Genomic DNA, 17,407 nt, shown 5'->3' with positions numbered 1-17,407 from the left:
CTAATCTGTTCACAAATATTTTTTTCTGATGACGTTTGACTTTTCTACACATCAAAATAGGCTTGTTACTTTTTCTAAGGTAATAGAAAAAGGTTAAGTCAACCGGAGTTAAGATCTTGATCGATTGAGATCTTGGGGTTTTATAAGGTGAAAAAACAGGGGCAGCGGTGACATGGAGGAAGGTCAACCAGGGAGCATTCACGACGATAACGCAACAGATTTGGAGAAGCAAGATATTCCCCATCCATGGTCGTACATAAAGGGTTATTTCATATTGTCAGCTCCCAAGAAACATTTGCGGTGAATATGTTACCTACCATAACTACCAGCTTCTTGCGTTCATAGAATCTCCATCTAACCTGGAAAAGTGTAATACAGGTAAGGTGTATTTATTTCAGTTATCATTAGCTGATGACGTCTTGTCAGATTAGTGACTTGGGCAGTTATGCTATTAGGCTAACACTTTGTTGACAAATCTCTTTAGACGTCAACTATAGTTCATTTTTGCAGAAAACTTGATTGCTTGATTGATTTGCAATGTTTGGTATTTTTTTTTTTTTTTTTTTTTTGTATTTTGCACTAGACTAATATTACCAAGGGATTCCAAAGTGAAGAGTGTGATATTTCTTACACTTAAAAAGCCCAACGTGTCATATGCGATACTTACACTAAAATTTATTAATAATGAATGAATTCTTTGTTGTGTTTTGTTCAAAAGGACCAATATCCAGCCAGGGTCCACTTTGAAGGAATTTGAATTTAAGAATGTATTGAATGTTTCAAGCTTTACAGGGTCAAATGTGCGTGTTGACAAATATCATGATCCATCAACTGTAATTCATTTCGCAGAAAACGTTCAATTCGATTAGTAATGTGTAATAAGTGCCAACCGAATGGTGCTCGTGTCTCGGTGTGGCGACTCCCGGCGGAACGAGCCGAAAGTCGCAACGACTACTACTATTTCCCACGCAGTCCAAAGTGAGTTATGATCTCTTCCATATGTCCACAGAGGGAGTATTTGCATCTCAAGTGGTGCGCGTCCTGCGCCCTTCTGGTGGTGCGTCCCCACCACTCCATTTACGCACTGGCCCCGGGCGCTGCGTACGCGTCCGCGCCGCTCTTGCCCATTCCTCCCGGGAGGAGAATGTAAGCCACCTGGGGCTGCACACCGGCCGCCGACCACGCCCCACAGTTACACGGCACCACGTAGGGGCTGCCGGGCGTCGCGTGGGTGTGCTGTCCGAGGCACGCCAATCCCCCCCCGACCACAGTAGCCCCGGGGTGGTACGCGAGGGTGGGCGCGCTGTAGCCGCTCAGAGGCGGCTGGAAGTCGGCCATCCGATGGAGATGTCTCACCGGGGAAGGCGCCAGCAGGGCGGGGCTTTTATTCCCGTGGATGAGAAACGATGAGTCCACGGAGAATCCCTTCAAGGGCTCCACATGCGGGAAAACGAGGCGCTGCGTCTGGGGGAGACTTTTGGGTTTACGCCGGGGTCTGTACTTGTAGTCCGGGTGTTCTCGCATGTGTTGAGCCCGGAGCCTCTTGGCCTCGTCGATGTAAGGACGCTTCTCGGAGTCGGAGAGGTTTTTCCACTCGGCGCCCAGTCTCTTGCTAATTTCCGAGTTGTGCATCTTTGGGTTGTCCTGGGCCATCTTGCGCCTCTGGCCCCTGGACCACACCATGAACGCGTTCATGGGTCTCTTGATGTGGTCTAAAGGTTTGGGCATTTCCAAATCCGACCACACATTCATTTAAAACAAATCCAGTCACCCTCCTCCCCCCAAAAAAAAGAAAAAGAGAAAAAAAAGGATAAAGTCATGGGCTTTTTATGGCGTAATAAACCCACAATACATGTTTTCTGTGCTCCTAATTGTTTGAATGACATGTACAGCCTGGTTGCAAGTTGGAAGCTTGTTAAGGAAGAAACCAAGCATGTCAAGCTCTCATCTTCACTCCACTGTCACGGTGGGGCAAGCCAATGAGAAGAAGAGAACACTGTAATCCCCCTCAAAAAAAAAAAAAAAAAAGACTACAACATTTCTAAGACGCCCTCCTTTCCCTCTCCCTTTTGACACTTGAGCCTCACAAAATCTCTGATGATGATGGCAAACGGAAAAGAAATGGTTAAAAGAATTTAACACAGGCCAAACATTCGGGATATTGTAATGCCATTAAGCTGTATGAAGATTTCTGCCTTTGGGCATAGTATTTAACATTAAATCTTAAATTAAATTAAATCTTATTTCAACATTGAATTGAAATTGAGTGGTGCCTTGAGATACGAGTTTAATTCATTCCGTGACCACGCTCGTATCACTCAAAACGTTTATCAATCAGCTTTCCCTATTGAAATTAATAGAAATGCCATTAATCTGTTCCAGCGTCACCCCAAAAAACCCAACCTACATTTTTGTAAGATGTTTTTTAAAAAGGCAAATAGAGCTCTATATTACTGTACTTTATAAAAATATATAGTAATAAGAAAATGAAATCGAATGTATCATAATTAATACATTACGGCTCCTTCTAGTGTGTGTGTGTTACTTGGCCACCAGAGGGCAGTATAATACAGTCACGCAGAAACAAATGAAGAAGAGTTTCACGACTGCTGTAAGAGACTCATGCAATAATATTAGTCGTTTTTCGCAGAGGGTAAAGTATATATCCCTGTGAGTATTATTATATTTTCTGTCTATGTGTGTTGCTACACCGTTTGTGTTCAAATATCCATTCCGTGAAGCGTCATAACACCGCCACATACATGCTAATTATTCACCCGTCTATGGCGTTTTCTTTTTATGTGTTAGCATTAAGCTAGTGGACTTTAGCGGCAAAGTTATGTGGTTTTAAATACACATGGTGTTATACTCTTTGATTTACCTTTACTTGTTGTGACGTGGCGGCACGGTGAACGACTGGTTAGCACCTCTGCCTCACAGTTCTGAGGACCGGGGTTCAAATCCCGGCTCCGCCTGTGTGGAGTTTGCATGTTCTCCCCGTGCCTGCGTGGGTTTTCTCCGGGTACTCCGGTTTACTCCCAAATCCCCAAAACATTAACGGTAGGTTAATTGGAGACTCTAAATTGCCCGTAGGTGTGAATGTGAGTGTGAATGGTTGTTTGTTTATATGTGCCCTGTGATTGGCTGACGACCAGTTCAGGGTGTACCCCGCCTCTCGCCCGAAGATAGCTGGGATAGGCTCCCGCACGCCCGCAACCCTTGTGAGGAGAAGCGGAATGGAAGATGAATGAATGAAAACTTCTGTTGTAAAGTAACCCATTTAAAGATTTTTTCCCCCATCATGCACTGCAGGGTTCCTGTATTCCACTAGACTACAAGTCTTCAAGTTGCTTAACCCCCCTTCTGAAAAATCTATATTAGTCACAGCCATAATTTGCTGGTCCTGGGAGTCTGTATTGATTTTTTTAAAACATTTTCATACTTACGATACCTTATCTGATCAAATATAGGCTTTAGCCTCCTTGTATGTTACTGAAATGACATCGCTGGAGACATATTTGAATGGCTGCGTGTCAGGAAGTCAACACACTATCTGGGTGTTGGAGTGTGTGGAGATTACAAAGACATTCCAAATTGAGTTCTTAAAAAACATGTTGTAATCACAGTAGATGCTCAAATATCTTCTACTCTGCCTTGAGATTTTTCTAATGTAAAATATATGCCTTAGCTCACTAAAGGTAGACAAACACTGCAGTAGGAGGTCTTTATTTACTTCCCCCAATCAAAAGCCAATGTTTCTGGATGATCCAGTGGTTCCGCTGCACAGCAGCAATAGTTGTGATAAGACATTTTCAGCAGAAGGGCTAGAGGGATAAAGTGACGGACAGCAGGGGTCACCCACCTGATCCATCTCCTCATAGCCGGGCTCTTATCTACTGGCGCTGGAGGTTCCGGATCCCACAAGCACCACATCCAAACAGTGACCACTTCCAAACTGTTTTCAGACAGCCATAGAGATTAAACATATATGAGATGATATGAGAAGAAAATATTAATTTTGTTATAACTGGCATTTGGTACCTCGGCCTAAAGTGGGAATTTACCCTCCTAAATTCATCTCTTAATATCCCCACTGTCATCATTGAAACCATCACTATTATGCAAAAACACAATATAACAGCTCACAACTGTGCCACATACACCATCTGGAGCAGTTCACAATCAATATTTATCTAATAACAAAAACATTACAAATGTAAATAAAATACATCATGCTTAAAAGAGCTGCTAATTGTTAAGCAACAATTCAATTAAATGCAATTCAAGCAACAGATATTTGAACACAAATGGTAGCAACACATGTAAATAGACAATATCACAACACTCAAAGGCATAATTCGAGCAACAGGTACAGTATTTGAACACAAATGGTAGCAACACATGTAGACAGACAATATCACAACACTCACAGGCATATATTCTACACTCACAGGCATATATTCTTTATTGTCTGCAAAAATGACAAACACTGCAATTTACTGAGTCACTTGAAAGAGCTGCAATAAATTAATGATGGTGCATAAACAGTTTCCATCCATCCATCCATTTTCTGAGCCACTTCTCCTCACTTGGGTCGCGGGTGTGCTGGAACCTATCCCAGCTATCATCGGGCAGGAGGCGGGGTACACCCTGAACTGGTTGCCAGCCAATCGCAGGGCACATATAAACAAACAACCATTTGCACTCACATTCACACCTACGGGCAATTTAGAGTTGTCAATTAACCTACATTCCATGTTTGGGTATGTGGGAGGAAAGCCGAGTGCCCGGAGCAAACCCACGCAGGCACGGGGAGAACATGCAAACTCCACACAGGCGGGGCCGGGGATTGAACCACGATCATCAGAACTGTGAGGCAGACGCTCTAACCAGTCATACACCTTGCCGCCCATAAACAGTTTCATTCTATTTAATTTGTTATTACTATATTTTTAGTAAAGTACAATACAGAGTCATATTTTTTGTTGTTGTAAATATTTGTTTTTTTTGGGGGGGGTGAGGCTGGAATGGATTAGTGGGATTTCCATTTATTTGAATGGGGAAACGTGATTTGAGATATGACAGTTTTGAGTTAAGAGTCCAGTCTTGCCCGGACACGGGTCACCGGGGCCCCCTCTAGAGCCAGGCCTGGAGGTGGGGCTCGAAGGCAAGCGCCTGGTGGCCCCTGCACCTATGTGGCCCGACCGGGCACAGCCCGAAAGGGTACCATTGGTCCCCCTTCCCTGGGCTCACCAGCTGTGAGAGGGGTCATAGGAGTCGAATAAAATGTGAGCTGGGCGGTGGCCGGAGGTGGGGACCATGGTGATCCGATCACCGGCTACAAAAGCTGGCTCTAGGGACGTGGAATGACACCTCTCTGGCAGGGAAGGAGCCTGAGCTGGTGTGTGAGGTCGAGAAGTTCAGACTAGATATAGTCGCGCTCGCCCCAACACACGGTTTGAGCTCTGGTACCAGTCCTCTTGAGAGGGGTTGGACTCTCTTCCACTCTGGAGTTGCCCACGGTGAGAGGCGGCGAGCAGGTGTGGGCATACTTACTGCCCCCTGGCTCGGTGACTGTACGTTGGGGTTCACCCCGTTGGACGAGAGGGTAGCCTCCCTCCACCTTCGGGTGGGGGGATGGGTCCTGACTGTTGTTTGTGCATATGCACCCAAACAGCAGTTCACAGTACTCACCCTTTTTGAAGTCCTTGGAGGGGGTGCTGGAGAGCGCTCCCGCTGGGGACATCATCGTTCTGCTGGGGGACTTCAATGCTCACGTGGGCAATGACAGTGAGACCTGGAAGGGCGTGATTGGGAGGAACGGCCCCACAGATGAGAACCCGAGTGGTGTTCTGTCATTGGACTCATCACGAATTGTCCATAAGGAACACCACGTTCAAGCATAAGGGTGTCCATACGTGCACTTGGCAACTAGGTCACAGTTCAATGATCGACTTTGTGGTCGTGTCATCAGACTTGCGACCGCATGTCTTCGACACTTGGGTGAAGAGAGGGGCGGAGCTGTCAACTGATCACCACCTGGTGGTGAGTTAACGCCGATGGTGGGGGAAGATCCCGGTCCGACCTGGCAGGCCCAAACATATCATGAAGGTCTGCTGGGAACGTCTGGCAGAGTCCCCTGTCAGAAAGAGTATCAACTCCCACCTCCGGCAGAACTTCACCCACGTCCCAGGGGAGGCGGGAGACATTGAGTCTGAGTGGACCATGTTCCGTGCCTCCATTGCTGAGGCGGCCGACCAGAGTTGTGGCCGTAAGGTGGTCGGTGCCTCTCGCGGCGGCAATCCCCGAACCCATTCGTGGACACCAACACTGAGGGATGCCGTCCAGCTGAAGAAGGAGTCCTATCAGGCCTTTTTGGCCTGTGTGACTCCTGAGGCAGCCGATGGATATGGGCTGGCCAAGCGGAATGCAGCTTTGGTGGTCGCAGAGGCAACAACTCGGGCGTGGTAGGAGTTCGGTGAGGTCATGGAGAACGACTTCCAGACGGCTTCGAGGAAATTCTGGTCCACCATCCGGCGTCTCAAGAGAGGGAAGCAGTGCACCATCAACACTCTGTATAATGGGGATGGGGCGCTGCTGACCTCGACTCGGGACGTTGTGAGTCAGTGGGGAGAATACTTTGAAGACCTCCTCAATTCCACCGACACGCCTTCCCATGAGGAAGCAGAGTCAAGGGTCTCTGAGGCAGGCTCTCCTATCGCTGGGGTTGAGGTCACAAAGGTGGTTAAAAAGCTCCTCAGTGACAAGGCCCCGGGGGTGGATGAGATTCTCCTGGAGTTCCGAAAGGCTCTGAGTGTTGTGGGGCTGTTCGTCCAACAAGTCTACATGTGTTTTGTGGACTTGGAGAAGGCGTTCGACAGTGTCCCTCGGGGAGTCCTGTGAGGGGTGCTTCGGGAGTATGGGGTACCGAACTCCTGATACGGGCTATTCAGCCCGTGTACGACCAGTGACAGAGTTTGGTCCGCATTGGTGGCAGGAAGTTGGACTTGTTTCCGGTGAGGGTTGGACTCCGCCAAGGCTGCCCTTTGTCACCGATTCTGTTCATAACTTTTATGGACAGAATTTCTAGGCGCAGCCGAGGCATAGAGGGGTTCCGGTTTGGTGGCCTCAGAATTGCATCTCTGCTATTTGCAGATGATGTGGTTCTGTTGGCTTCATCAAGCCGTGATCTCCAACTCTCACTGGAGCGGTTCGCAGCTGACTGTGAAGTGGCTGGGATGAAAATTAGCACATCCAAATCTGAGACCATGGTCCTCAGTCGGAAAAGGGTGGCGTGCCTCTCCAGGTCGGGGATGAGATCCTGCCCCAAGTGGAGGAGTTCAAGTATCTTGGGGTCTTGTACACGAGTGAGGGAAGAATGGAACGGGAGATCAACAGGCGGATCGGTGCAGCGTCTGCAGTGTTGCGGACTTTGTATCGGTCCGTTGTGGTGAAGAAGGAGCTAAGCCGAAAGGTGAAGCTCTGAATTTACTGTTCAATCTACGTTCCTACCCTCACCTATGGTCACAAGCTGTGGGTCATGACCGAAAGAACAAGAGCCCAGATACAAGCAGCCGAAGTGAGTTTCCTCCGCAGGGTGTCCGGGGTCTGCCTTAGAGATGAGGGTGAGAAGCTCGGTCATCCGCGAGGGGCGCAGATTAGAGCCGCTGCTCCTCCACATTGAGAGGAGCCAGATGAGATGGCTCGGGCATCTGGTTAGGATGCCTCCCGGACGTCTTCCTGGTGAGGTGTTCCATGCACGTCCCACTGGGAGGAGACACCAGGGACGCCCCAGGACACGATGGAAGGACTATGTCTCGCGGCTGGCCTGGGAACGCCTCGGGATCCCCCCGGAAGAGCTGAATGAAGTGGCTGGGGAAAGCGAAGTCTGGGCTTCGCTGCTAAAGGTACTTCCCCGCAACCCGACCTCAGATTAGCAGAAGAAAATGGATGGATGGATGGATGGATGGAGTCAAGTCACGGAACTAATTAAACTCCTAAGTCACGACACTACGTTATAGTGTTCCCGTGCTATTTTTTATATATTATTAATTGGCACTCCCCCATAAAGGGTAATACTTGCCTATACGTGCCACAAGATGGTGGCAAAGCTCCTCAACATAAATCCTTGGAACCAAGATGGTGTGAAAGCAATACTTTAATTGCAGTGGTATACTTTAGTTTATATTACATGGGCCAGCACAGCAGTACTGGTTCTCAAGGCCTTGGGCAGATTAGATTCACATGGCAACCCATTGAGGCTGAAATATAACTGGACAGAAAAAAAAATCTAACATCCACGTACAAGTACTGGAAGCAGTTAAACCAAGAGAAATGCTACAAAATGAAGGGAATACACTTTGGAATAGAATTTAAAAAAATAGAATTTAGGTTGTAAATGTAGGCCATAACCATTGCTGTAAATACAATTTGGAGTAATCACTTTTGTGTACTTTTTTCTTTGTTTGGTGTGACTTTTAAGAAAGAGCAGGATGGAAGGATGGAGCGGGGGTGTTGTTGGTTGAAATGGGTAATAAGAAAAAGTGCCAGCAGCACAAAATGTCTGTGGTAATCCGGTTATCCCCAGGCTCTAAAGATACTGTCCCTCTCCTTGGGAAGTCTATCTTTTCTTCTTATGTCAAAACTGTCTTCCATGCACTCAGGTGGAATAGCGATTTATGGTGGAGAAAGAAATGGACAGGTACACAAAGAGGCAAAAAATGACAGATGACACAGAGAAGCAGAGTCTGAATGAGAAGGGTGTCAGCGTTTGACCTGAAAAGATCAACTAGAAAGATGAAGAACTGCTGAATTACTTTTATTGTATTGGACTTATTGACCATGTTTTTTATTATTGTTGACAATGGACATTTGTGCTATGATCAAATGAGTGCTAATTCAGATTCACTCGCAAGTTCTCTTGAAAAAAATTAATCCCAAATTATCATTTTTGAATGAAAACGAATCAAACTACATATTTTATTCTGACAAGAGCTGCAATGCTGAAAATTTCCTTTGTTTCCATCCGCCGCCATTATTAGCCAATCACATGGATCACAGAGCCGTTCTCCCCTCCGAGACGATAATCCCCGCAGAGCCATCTGATGACCGTGGGCCTGTGAGGAGCTGCACCGATGTTCATGACAGATTGCGACTGCGGCAGATAAATCGGATAAAGTTACGCGAGATTCATTCAACGCATCGTAGCAGATGATTGATGAGAGCTAGCCAGCTTCCGCTAACTAGCAGCTAAGCTAACTAGCTATTTTAGTAGAAGCATATATTGCCAGCCAGCATGGATTTACGCATTTTACGGGCACCAAGACAGCACAAAATAGATCATGGCCATGATGCGGCGAGGGATCCCGGTTCAAGTTAGCTATTTTAAACTAAAAAGACGCGTTTTGGCAACAGCTTTTTCTGGAGGGAAAAGCAGTTGCTAAACTTGATTTTGGCCATTTTTAAGTTAAGTGAAGAAATGAATAGAAAAAAGAAAAAGTTACATCGTTCAGATGAATAGAAAAAAGTTACATCTTTCAGATGAATACTGGTCCAAATCAAGCTTTAGTTACAATTTTTGAAAGACATTTGATGGCGGTTGGGATTTAGACCACTATTGCACTGAACTTTGCTTTTCTAATTCCAGTTTGTTTCTTTCCTTTCAGGCAATCTATTGTCGATGATACTGACCGGGATCCAACTGATAAAACTGAATGAAAGATGATGACATTATCTCAGTTGTAGATACAACTGTCATTATATCTCATCTAAATGAAAATTTAAATCATTATATTTGGTAAAATGTAATTGTCACGATATAAAAAAACAAAAAACAATGTGCTTACTAAAAATGTTGTTTCTTCTTTGTGTCTGTGTAGATTCTCAGTCATCTAGGTCATGGTAATCCGTAAAGGTTGAATTGAGGCAAATGGGCTCTTCTTGTTTGTTGAATTTGTTTTTTGTTTTTTTTGTTTTCCAAAAATGTTAAAAAATGACTTGGTAATTATGCTACTAGGCTAATGACAGTAGTTCTTGGAAAAAAAAGTCTCCTCTCTAAGGGGTCCCTGGAATCAAAAGGTTTGAGAGCCCTTAGTATATAGTTCATATCCCTGACTTCCACACCACTTTACAATGTGTTCTATGTTTTCATGCTATCTTAATGAACCAGGGAAAATGTTTCTATACAACTAGGAAGTTCCATCACACTTCCATGTCATGTTCTGTTGTTTCAGCTCCTAAAATAATCAAATCAAATCCAAAAAAGTGCATTCTTGACTAACAACACTTTCTGACACTTCTGAGTGGTCCATTAAGGAAAATCCCCAAAGATTTTCAGTGCTCTTAGGGAGGGATTTCACTAAACCATGTACTTATTCTCATGATACTTAAGAAAAGTAAAGCTTTTAATAGCTTTCCTCCTGACACTTTGACAGTGGAATATGCTTCGGTTGACCCTGGGCGGGTTGACAGAGATGAGGGAGTGGGGGGGAGAGATCTTTGCCCAACAAATCATTTCATAAGACCTCATCCTGGCTAAATTAATACACTTCCTCCCGGGTTGGGAGGATAAACCTGATTGTTACATTACCGCGGTGGTCCCTATCAGCCAGTTTGTAATACGAGCAAGTCAGCAGTCAGTGAGTTACATTTACAAGCAAGCATTTGTCACCGATTTTTCTGTCACCACGGCATGAGATTGAAAATGGCCTATAGCATAAATCAAGTGCTGCTTGGAAAGTGGAAGAGATGACAGACAGGAATAGTTGAATCTGAATTCATGACCTACACATTTGGATGGGATTTGATCTAAAATGGTTAGTTTGTGTTTACTGTATATTTTTCAGGAGTCAGTATTTATAAGGATGGATTATTATTAAATGTGAGTCACTGCTAATTATCTATGAAGGACCAGATATAGGCCAAAAATAACATTTACTTTGCACACATAAAACGTCTCTTACACATACGAAAACACTCACACACAACAAAAAACCTCTCACACACAACTAAAACCCTCTCAAATACATCCCCCACCCACCCACCCACACACACACACACACACACACACACACACGAAAATAACTCTCACACATGCAGTAAAAACCTCTGAGGCACACAAGGGAACTTCTTACTCGCACACTAAAAAAACCCTCACTAACACCAAAAACCCTCTCACTAACAACAAAAAACCTCTAACATGCACACCCAAAAAGTCCCACACTCACTCAAAAATGTTTCTCACAAACCAAAACCCTCTCTCACACACACCAAAAAATATTCCCCACACACCAGGGAACGTCTCACACACATACCACAAAAACTCTCACAACCAAAGTAAACCTCTCACAGTCACCAAAAATCTTGTTACACACACCCAAAAAACCTCACTCACACACAACAAAAAAACACTCAAAAACAACAGAAAACCTCTCATGCTCATACCAAAAACATATCTCACACTCACAATAAAAAAACTCACACATACCATGAAAACCTCTCACTTTCACCTAAAAACCTCTGCCCCACATAAGGAAAGCTCTCCCACATACCAAAACAACCTCTCACACCCACCCAAAAACTCACACTCACCCCAAAAATGCTCACTCACCCCCAAAAACTCTCACTATCACATAAAACTCTAACACACAGCAAAACTCTAAATAATGACACATGCTCCAAGATACCTCTCACTCACACACAAAAACCTCTCACCCGCAATAAAAACCTCTCCCACACACCAAAAAAGCTCTACCACATTCCAACAAAACTCTCACACCATCCCAAAACACAAACACTCACCCAATAACGCTCACTCACACGAAAATGACTCTCATACACAACAAACAACACACAAAAAACAAAATACTCGCACGAACCAAATGTTTTCTTATTAACCCAAAAAAAATCCTCCTCATTGACACCCAAAAACTTTTACAACACCAAAAGACATCTCACAAACAAAAGGTTCTTATTCACTAAAATGTCTCACTTAGACAAAATAGTCGCTCACAGAAAAAAAGATAGCTTTTTCCTCCCTATGTGAAGGGTTTTTGTTTTAGTAAGAAGGTTTTGGTGAACAAGAGAACTTTTTGGTGGGTGTGAATTTTATGTGAGAGAGGTTTTTAGGTGTGACTGAGAGATGTATTTTGTTATGTTTGCGAACTTGTGTGTGTGTGTGAGTGAGTGTGTGTGTGTGTGTGTGTGTGTGTGTGTGTGCGTATCCGCATGTGCGTGTGTGTGTGTGTGTGTGAGAGAGAGTATTTATTTTTGGCCTATACGGCACCCCATAATTATCATTTATCAGCATCTATACTGCATAATTTTAAAAAAACAGGAAGCCCTTTGCCCCTGTTAAGAGAGTGGCCACCCTTAAAACATTTTTGAAATGTATTTAAAGTCACATCTGAAGTCATCACATGAAGCTACCATACAAATGACAGACCCAAGAGCAACTAAGAAGCTTATGGAAATAATGTTTCCCCCGCGTGCTCAAGATATGCTTGCTGCAACAGCAAATGGAATAGACTGCTATTTACCAACTTATCTCACGGCTCTTATGGGGGCTAGAAGGAGAAAAACACAGATAGACAGGCAGAAAGGCTTTAGAGAACATTTGCCAGTTGACTGAGCCTCGGAGCTAGAATTAAATATTGGTGCTGTATAAGAACTATTACCACCGGACGGTCCTCCGAACTGTTCTTCGCTGACGTGTTAAACCATATTTAATCAATTGAATGTGTAAATGTAAAGAGCATTGTGAAAACATCACAGCATCTCCCCATGATGCTCTTTCATATAGTGGTGCCTTGAGATACAAGTGACCAGACCTACGAGTTTTTTGAGAAAGGAGCTGTTGTCCTGCTAATTAATTTTACCCCCTTGCTTTTTGGGACAATTTTTCTAAAAGAGGCTTCAAGCTGTGTATTGCTATTCAAAGAGGAATTTTACTGTCAAACTAAACAAAACAGAGAATTACACGTGTAGTGTATTTAAAACTACCACACTTACCTTTCAGTCTGTTAGCTTAATGCTATGCTAATTAGCATCTACGGTGCTATAACCCTTAAATCACAGATTGCCCACAAATGGTGCAGCAACACATGTAGAAAGATAATATAACAGTACTCACACTCATATTCTTTATCCTCTGCGAAGAACGACTAATATTAGTCCTGTACTAATAAACGTTGGCATCTCACTGAACAGTATATCCATCTGTCTGCCGTATACTGCCCCAAGGTAGCCAGAAAGAGCAGCACAACGGCTATTCAATTTCTATTCATGTCAGTGGGGATAGATGTTTTGAGATATTAGTTTTTTTAGTTACAACAGTGGCCACGGAACGGATTAAACTCGTAACTCAAGACACCAGTGTACTCTTGTTTTTCTACAGCGAGCGCTGTACTCATTAGGGTCACAGGTTAGCTGGAGCCTTTTCCAGCTGACTTTGGGGGAAAGGTAAGGTACACCCTGGACTGGTCACCAGCCTATCATAGGGCACAATTTAGCAAACATTCACACTCACACCAACGGGCATTTTAGACTAGTCTTCAATGGACTTTAAATGCATGCTTTTTGGAATGTGGGAAGAAGCTGGTGTATCTGCACAGCACTAACGCAAGCACGGGAAGAACATGCAAAAGCAACACGAAATCCTGAGCCCAGATTCGAACACACAATTTCGGAACTGTGAGGCAGATGTGCAAAATTGCAAAAAGAAGGTAAGGTTCAGGGCTCGTCCGGGATTGGAACCTGGGAAGCGAGAATCATACCCCTAGACCAACTTGCCACATAGCAACCAGCACTAAACCTTCAAAAAACTTGAAAACCCGTACTGACCCAGTAAGGTTATGATTTTTTTAAATTATTTTTTTTACTCCAATGAAATACATGGCTTCATTGTTTCTAATGCACAGTATGCCAAATGATAGACGTCGTCCGGGCAGATAACCGGATCTCCTTTGGATATATAATATTACATACGGGTAGGGCATCGCTGGACATAAAATTGTATTAATTTTAAAAATATATAAAACGAATTCCTTTTTTTCTAGACAATAGAACGACTTAAAATCATATAACCAATGCATTCGGGCTGTATCATAAGTCATAAGTCATCACATCAGCCCAGAGCCGTACATCAACCATCAGCTGTTGTTGATGCATTCGACGCCTCATTGAGCGGGTTGGCCCGCTGTTGTGATACGTCAGCGCGTCCACCATATTGGATGTGTCATATCTGCCTTTAAAGTCAGTGAACTTAATAAAGCGGCAGCCTATAAAGCAAAAAAAAAATTAATGCCTCTGACTAATTTACACACACGTTTACATATATGCACCAAAACAACGTATTACACGTGTAAAACTTTTAATATTATTATTTAACCTGTAGACGGCACGGTGGACGACTGGTTAGAGCGTCAGCCTCACAGTTCTGAGGACCCGGGTTCAATCCCCGGCCCCGCCTGTGTGGAGTTTGCATGTTCTCCCCGTGCCTGCGTGGGTTTTCTCCGGGCACTCCGGTTTCCTCCCACATCCCAAAAAGATGCATGAATTGGAGACTCTAAATTGCCCGTAGGCATGACTGTGAGTGCGAATGGTTGTTTGTTCCTATGTGCCCTGCGATTGGCTGGCAACCAGTTCAGGGTGTACCCCGCCTCCTGCCCGATGACAGCTGGGATAGGCTCCAGCACGCCCGCAACCCTAGTGAGGAGAAGCGGCTCAGAAAATGGATGGATGGATATTTAACCTGTGTCTGCAATATCTGTGTATTGTTTTGGTGTCATCTGGTGGTATCTTGGTGCCAAGGAAACACATTGAAGTGAGTTGAGGAGCTTCATTTAGACAACAGTAGTCCTTTGACTTTGATCTTGTGGCTTCCTTAGGAAATTACATACCCTTTTTTGGGATCGTCAATAAAGACCTTTTCACGCTGCACTTCGTTTTTTTGGTGTTCGACACAAGGCAGCGTGCAAGGATGACACGGCCCTAGTGCAAGCTTGCCCATATTTGGAAGTACTTGCGTAGCAGCCAACAAGGATGTAAAAGGGTGGCTTTTCCTGCTGGTTAGTCTATTGCTGTTAGCACTCCGAAATCACTTCGCCAACCCCTCTCCTACTGAATGCGCCTTCTGACATCATGGTGACCCCGTCTCAAATTGAAAATTTTTCAATTCGAGGGCGCGACAAACACCCAGCGTGCGTTGAGAAATGCCCTCGAACTCCCATATACACAATGAATAGGTTTGTCGACAGCACGCTGCACGTTGCTACGTGCAGTGTGAAAAGGCCTTCACACGCAGATTTTTGCTATTCCCTATCCCCTGCGAATAGTGGGAGTTCACTGTATAACAGCAGACATCTCTGCCATCACTTCCACTTAAATGTTCTGGAGCACTTCAAAATAAACATTTATCTAATAATAACATAACAAAAACATTTTAAAAATGAAATACATAGTACTCAGCAGAGATGCTGATTATTAAATTGATTAAAGTGTGCAGATCACTACAGACGTGTTCTTGTCTTGTCTAACATGGCTGTAACAAGGATTGCTCTGACCAACTAATCAGAGTACAGAAAAATACTTAACGTCATTGAGAAACAGCTCTGGCCTTGTGAGGATAAATTTGAAATCTGATGGGTTAAACAAATACTGCCATTGCTAATATAGTTTAAATTGCATGGACGAGCTCTACTTCTTCGGGGCCTGGACATATTAGATTAACATGGAAACACATAGAGGCTCAAATCTGATTGGGCAAAAATTGTTAAATGAAACACTCTAAAATAAGAAAATAGACTGGTGGCAGTAAATTCATACAATATAATGGCACAAATACTACAATTTAGGTTGTAAATGTTAGTCAGTGCTTCTGATAGTGTTTAGAATTGCTAGTGTTTATGAATTAGGCCAGCTGACTAAAGAAATTAACATTGCAAAGAGGATCTATGCAGCAAAGTTGGAAAATAAGTTTAGCACAAACGACTCTAAATCAGTCTGGCATGCATTCCAATCGCTGACTAATTACAAGCGACGATACCCCCAAGATGAGAACAAAAGCACACTAGCCAACGACTTGAATACCTTCTACTGCAGATTTGAAAAGGACAGTTTCACACCACACACACACCCGGCCGCACCCGCGACCACAATCAGACCTCTGACCTCTGCATTAACCATCCATGAACAGGATGTGAGACGTATCTTCAAACAACAAAAGATTAACAAAGCGGCAGGCCCGGACCATGTGTCCCCATCCTGCCTCAAAGTCTGCCCGGACCATATCGCTCCAGTCTTCACTCAGATCTTCAATAGATCTCTGGAAATGTGCGAAGTTCCATCCTGTTTCAAACGCTCCACCATCATTCCAGTCCCCAAGAAACCTGCAATCTCGGGTCTGAATGACTACAGGCCTGTCGCTTTGACATCTGTGGTCATGAAGTCCTTTGAACGTCTCGTGCTGGACCACCTCAAGAGTGTCACAGGTCCCCTGCTGGACCCCCGGCAGTTTGCCTACCAAGCGAAAAGATCTGCGGATGATGCAGTCAACATGGGACTGCACTTCATCCTAGAACACCTCGACAGTGCAGGGACCTACGCGAGGATCCTGTTCGTGGACTTCAGCTCAGCGTTCAACACCATCATCCCTGAACTCCTTTCATCCAAGCTTCTCCAGCTCAGCGTCTCACCTGCCATCTGCCAGTGGATTTACAGCTTTCTGACGGGCAGAACACAGCAGGTCAGGCTGGGGGAGGCCACCTCATCCACACGCAGCATCAGCACTGGGGCGCCCCAAGGTTGTGTCCTCTCTCCGCTGCTCTTCTATCTCTACACGAACGACTGCACCTCAGCGAACCCGACTGTCAAACTGCTGAAGTTTGCAGATGACGCCACTGTCATCGGCCTCATCAAGGACGGTGACGAGTCTGCATATCGACAGGAAGCGGAGCGGCTGGAGCTGTGGTGCGGCCGACACAACCTGGAGCTGAACACGCTCAAGACTGTAGAGATGATCGTGGACTTCAGGAGGCATCCTTCGCCACAGCTGCCCCTCACATTGTCCAGCTGCCTTGTGTCAACCGTCGAGACCTTCAAGTTCCTGGGAATTACAATCTCTCAGGACCTGAAGTGGGCGACCAACATCAACTCAGTCCTCAAAAAGGCCCAGCAGAGGATGTACTTCCTGCGGCTTCTGAGAAAGCACGGCCTGCCACCGGAGCTGCTGAGACAGTTCTACACAGCGGTCATCGAATCAGTCCTATGTTCTTCCATCACAGTCTGGTTTGGTGCTGCTACAAAAAAGGACAAACTCCGACTGCAACGGACAATCAAAACTGCTGAAAGGATTGTCGGTACCCCCCTACCCACCCTTGAGGACTTGCACGCTGCCAGAACTAAGACAAGG

At 44.8% G+C, this 17,407-nt stretch overlaps 1 protein-coding gene and 1 long non-coding RNA gene across 2 annotated transcripts; one reads left to right on the top strand and one right to left on the bottom strand.

Moving 5' to 3' along the window:
- Window positions 1-648: 648 nt before the first annotated feature.
- LOC133488930 (transcription factor Sox-14) lies at window positions 649-2,093 on the bottom strand. The gene has a single exon (XM_061797469.1). It carries the CDS (start codon window positions 1,750-1,752, stop codon window positions 1,078-1,080), a length of 675 nt encoding a protein of 224 aa, XP_061653453.1. The 5' UTR covers window positions 1,753-2,093; the 3' UTR covers window positions 649-1,077.
- A 4,633-nt stretch (window positions 2,094-6,726) lies between these two features.
- LOC133489181 (uncharacterized) lies at window positions 6,727-9,836 on the top strand. The gene is made up of 2 exons (XR_009791840.1): window positions 6,727-9,177; window positions 9,666-9,836. It is a non-coding gene; the product is annotated as an uncharacterized LOC133489181 (long non-coding RNA).
- Window positions 9,837-17,407: the final 7,571 nt, after the last annotated feature.

Source organism: Phyllopteryx taeniolatus, chromosome 14 (assembly GCF_024500385.1).
Source record: "Phyllopteryx taeniolatus isolate TA_2022b chromosome 14, UOR_Ptae_1.2, whole genome shotgun sequence".
Lineage (NCBI taxonomy): Eukaryota > Metazoa > Chordata > Actinopteri > Syngnathiformes > Syngnathidae > Phyllopteryx > Phyllopteryx taeniolatus.
The sequence above is the reverse complement of the archived record's forward strand: the minus strand, read 5'-3'. Positions and strand labels throughout refer to the sequence as shown.

Excerpts from the sequence above, each read along its gene's own strand:
- LOC133488930 (XM_061797469.1), bottom strand. The coding sequence starts at position 1,752 with ATGAATGTGTGGTCGGATTTGGAAATGCCCAAACCTTTAGACCACATC.